The sequence below is a fragment of the Ictalurus furcatus genome, chromosome 7, assembly GCF_023375685.1.
Source record: "Ictalurus furcatus strain D&B chromosome 7, Billie_1.0, whole genome shotgun sequence".
In the NCBI taxonomy this organism is placed as follows: domain Eukaryota; kingdom Metazoa; phylum Chordata; class Actinopteri; order Siluriformes; family Ictaluridae; genus Ictalurus; species Ictalurus furcatus.
Window position 1 is genome coordinate 11,104,425 of NC_071261.1, and position 4,941 is coordinate 11,109,365.

General features: G+C 34.3%; 1 protein-coding gene across 1 annotated transcript; it reads right to left on the minus strand.

Moving 5' to 3' along the window:
• Positions 1-1,274: 1,274 nt before the first annotated feature.
• On the minus strand, positions 1,275-3,989 carry rgs1 (regulator of G protein signaling 1). The gene is made up of 4 exons (XM_053630092.1): positions 3,946-3,989; positions 3,619-3,698; positions 2,909-3,075; positions 1,275-2,596 (listed from the first exon to the last, which is right to left on the minus strand). The coding sequence occupies exons 1-4, from the start codon at positions 3,954-3,956 to the stop codon at positions 2,432-2,434; spliced, it is 423 nt and encodes a 140-aa protein (XP_053486067.1). The 5' UTR covers positions 3,957-3,989; the 3' UTR covers positions 1,275-2,431.
• Positions 3,990-4,941: the final 952 nt, after the last annotated feature.

Here is a 4,941-nt window from a genome sequence, read left to right on the forward strand (position 1 = left end):
ATTTAATATTTAGAGCCCCATTTGTAGTTATATTTGAATATTCCATGTTATAGTGACTTTCCTGACAATCCGATGCACAGTAGCAATATCAAGCCATTATAAGGGTAGCAAGTATGGATGACTTGACTGAGTAATTATAAGATGAACACTTATGTTCCTGCTCTTAAAGGCCAATGCAATACCTTTCTTTTTTAGCATTTAACCTACACTTACTGCTGATTAGCAACATGGAGCTGAACCTAATTTTATTACTATGAACACACAGGAGTGGGAAATAAGGTACAGCAAAAAGATGGCAAATTCTCAAAATCCTATTTAAATAAAGTTACATTTTAGTGGAAGTTAAAAAGTTTCCACTCTCCAATGCATTTAAGTATTCTAAAGTTTAAATGTAATTTTTTTTTTTTTTTACAAAAAGTAAAAGTAAGCCGAAAAGTTTTCTGTTTATGAAACCAAACTCATATATATATATATTTAAAAAGCCACTGTTTGGGTTTCTGATCCAGGCCCACAACCCTCAAGAGGATGTGTCCTCACTCTGGACTCATAAGTCACTACCAAACCAATAAATGCAAATGTGATGAGGCAAGAAGCTTCCATGCATGTTTGCAGCACAGCGTTGCCACCTACCGTCCGTCCAACACACACAGTACTACCATTGAATGAAAGACTATTACAGCTGAGCGACATTTAAATGCACTGCACTTCAAAATGGATGTGGTTTAGTTACATAGTACTTTTATTTTCACAGGCAATTCCTAGAAAGTAAGCCGTCCATTTTCTTCAGAGAAAAACACCAAAAAGTATCCCAAGGTAACAGGAAATGAGATTCTTATGAAACATTTTTTTTTAATTACCATCATATGTCAATATCATAAATTATATTAAACAAAACACCAGCTTTCTATGGGTAACTTTTATTTATTTATTTAATAATCCATTTATTTTTTATTTTTTTGCAGAGATTCAATTAATAATGCTGCATTACTGCTGGTGGCAAATTTATACTTATACAGTTCATGAGGTTTTACAGCTATTTCATAATAATTATAATAAAAAAGAATGTATCCATTCTTACTGTATCCAGGCAAATAAGCAATTTAATATGTGTGGTGGCCTGGGAAAACCCATCGACAATCGGCCAAAGTTGGGGTTTTCCACCTATTTTGACACCTTAAATGTAAATAAATAGTTTTCGCCGAAACAGTATGGAAAGGTTTGGATTTCTTTTAGCCTGTCTGATTTCCTCAGTGAATGTTACACTTTTGGAGCTAGAAATGTACTTCGGTTTGATATACACGCAGAAGAGAAACCAATTTAGTTGAGCAAATCCTGTAAAAACTCGAAATTTCATCATGTAAAGCATTTTCTCAGGCCACCACACATACATACACATGTTTCATAGAAAAACAAAAGCATGTTTAAAAAAAAAACCCTTACACTTTTTATATTAAAAGATGACCACACCAAAAATTTGATTACATCCTTATTCTACATTGCAAACTAATACAATGTACAGCAACCTGCCAGTTTCTGTACAATATAACATGGTCCACAGAACAATGTTTTGCCAGTCTTGATATGCAATACGCTCTCAATTACATTTACTTAAAGTGCATTAGTTACCAGGTAATAATGAGATTGATGGCGAGTTTATGTTGGCGCATTGGTGATATGATCAATCATTCAGTTGGGTCATTTTCAAAGATATTTCTAAACATATTAGAGACCTAGACCATGTGATGTACATTTGTATTTCCAAATAAATGTCGCTGAAAATTGTGTACTACTTTTTCATGCATTAATTTAACCTAATTTTTAACCATTTGGCAGAAATTTCAAGTGTAAAAATCTAAGCTAAGTTTTAGATAACTAACCAGGCAATCTAAGCTATTCTGACTTCTACAAAGTACCTGACTTTTTAATTTTGGTTATGTTAGATTTTGAAGCACTACAACATATTTCAAGTTGATTTTTGACTTAGCTAATAGTTTGGAGTACCAATTTTCAATAGCGATGTACTGTAGATCGTTACTGTATGTACACAATAATATTGTAAGAAAGTACACATCACAGTATATTATGGTCTCAGGTGGTAAGACTCAAGTTTTATTATTTTATCAAGCAATACAATATCTTAAGGAAAATCAAGTATTTATTCTCAGTGGGTTAGCTAGGTCTCTAATATACATATCTGTGCTCGCCGAAATTTTGGTAAAGGTCCAGTATACTGTCATATTGAGTAAGTTACTACAATCTATTATGAAGAGCCTTTAGTTCCTCAGTTCCAAATGGCCTATTGAGAACGGCTTTTTGTGGTAGAACTCCATGGGAACTCATCGGTTCAGCCTGAATGAAGGTGTATGTTACCTGGGAACCAAACACACTTTTAAAGAAAGACATTTTAATCCTAGAGAAGTCGGGTGTGGCCTCATTTCTGCAGCAGTGCCTGGTAGATGTCGGATTTTAAAAACCGCGGGTAAGAGTCCCTCGTCATGAGCCTGTAGATCAGAGCTTGGGCCATTTCAAAGGTGGCCTCGTCCGGCTCCGAGATGTTTTTTGTTATTGTCGCTCGAGTCTTACAGTCAATGTTGATCTGGAAACAAATGAATGCTATTTCTGTTATTTTGGCATGTTGAACAGCAATTATTCTTATTATTGTTGTTGTTATTATTATTATTATTATTATTATTATTATTATTATTATTATAGTTTTTTTCAGCCTGGCTTTCATTAGCACATTTTGCAGCTTAGTTTAACTACTAGTCAAATAATGATGCAGTTGTGATATATTTATTACTCCATCTGCACATTTCAAGGATTCATGTGAACAAGGGTATGAAACCTGCTTGTAAACAGGTACCTTCACCACATTTCCAAATCCTCAAGGAACCAAGAGCCAACATACCTGCCGGGGGGCCTCCGTTTGTACAAACTCAGAGTAGATCCTATTGGCCTCACACATCCTTTCTGTCCTGCATGAGATCTTCTTGTATTCCACACAAGCTTGCCAGAACAAGATGTTTTCCTCACTGTACTCGGACTTCAGGAACTCCGTGAAGGCATGCAATCCAGCTAGAGAAAAATTAAATAATCCAGAACAACAGCAAATTATGACGTAAACTGGGTTAAGATTTTGCTGGTGGAAAAAAAGGCTGCATTTTGGGTGTTGGCTAGTCAAGAAGACGCAAAGCTCCAATTTGAATGCTGACGTGCAGATTTGAATTATCCAAAGCACCTTAAAACAGAAAGCCTTCAAGTACACTTTAAATGTTAGCTTAGCTTTTTCTTTCTTTGTAATTATATATATATATATATATATATATATATATATATATATATATATATATATATATATATATATATATATATATTTTCTTGATTTCAATTAAACAATGAGTTTTTTAATGTATATAACCACAATTTAAACAGATGGTATATGACTACATTGGAAGTTGGCCCACTCTTATATGACGATAAGTTCACGACTCAGACGTTCAGTGTTTGTTTTTAACGTATCGCTTTTTTTTTTGTTGTTTTTTTTTTTATATCTTAAATCGGAATTGCGATAACTCAAAAACTCAACACTTAATAAAGTCTGAAACGTAGCTTTCTTACCTTGGGACTCCAGTAGCTTTTCGATCGACTCACTCCAAACCGTAACATCTTCAACAGGTTCCTTGGCAAAGCAACAAAATCTACCCTTCAAAATTACAATTAGATCTTTCACTAGTCACATAAGCTACAAAACCAGGATTACCTTACAACCCCGAGAATTTAGCACGAAATTCATTCCTTTAAATTCTTTCGTTAAAAATACAAACAACACACTTCATATTGAACTAGCAAGAAATGTACTACAAATGTACAAAAAACACAGCCTGATCAGTGCTTTAAAGTGCTATTACTTGTCCAGAGTACAAATTGAATCCTAAATGAACTCACTTTATGGCCATCTTTGCCACTCCGGTGCTCAGGATCTGCTTGCCTCGCACTCTGCCTGTGTATGGGACTGCCGAGGGGGTCTGAGCAGGACTACCTCCATGAATAGAAGACATGGAAATGAACATGCAAAGTTCTGTTTGGGAGGGACACCTCACCGCAGGACCTGTGGGGAAGCCTCTTCCGATCTAAGTTAAGGCCTAGATGACGCCATGCCTAACATGAGAATTTTTTCCGGGGGGGTGGGGTGGGGTGGGGTGGGGGTAGCGATTTCGTATCTGAAGTTTGAAAGACATTGTAATAATGAAGGGTGATTCATTACAACGTTAGGTACAAATGTGAAAAGCTGTTGCTTACTACTTATGTAATTCAACAAAATACTTCAGAATAAAGCGTCAAGTCTTTTAATGTGTGGTGTGAAAAATTCAATTCAATTCAATTCAATTTTATTTGTATAGTGCTTTTAACAATGGACATTTGACAATTTTACAGAAACATGTAAACACAGGATACAGTTTTTAAGTGTGTGTATTTATCCCTATTGAGCAAGCCAGAAAATTAAAAATTCATTTTCAACTTCTTCAGTTTATTTCAAGAATACATAAACCTGAAGAAAGAAACAAAACGAAACAACCCACCATGTTCTGACATAAAACACACACATATTTGTAGTTACACTAAGGTCCAAAATTCAACATAAAATTATATTTACTTATTTTATTAGTCAGGCCATATATAGTTCATTCAAATGGGAATATCATTGAATTAGTTATATTGCGTATAATACCTTACGAACAACAAATGATTCCTGAATACTTGTTCATAAGAACACTTCACACTTCTTTTGATGAATGATGAAAACTTTTTTTTTTGCATAACTTGAAAACTGTATTATTATTATTATTATTATTATTATTATTATGCCTTTTGGACACTTACACAGCTTGATAAGAATGGCAAATTTTCCAAGCCAATGATGAGTGACTGCAAAATTGACAC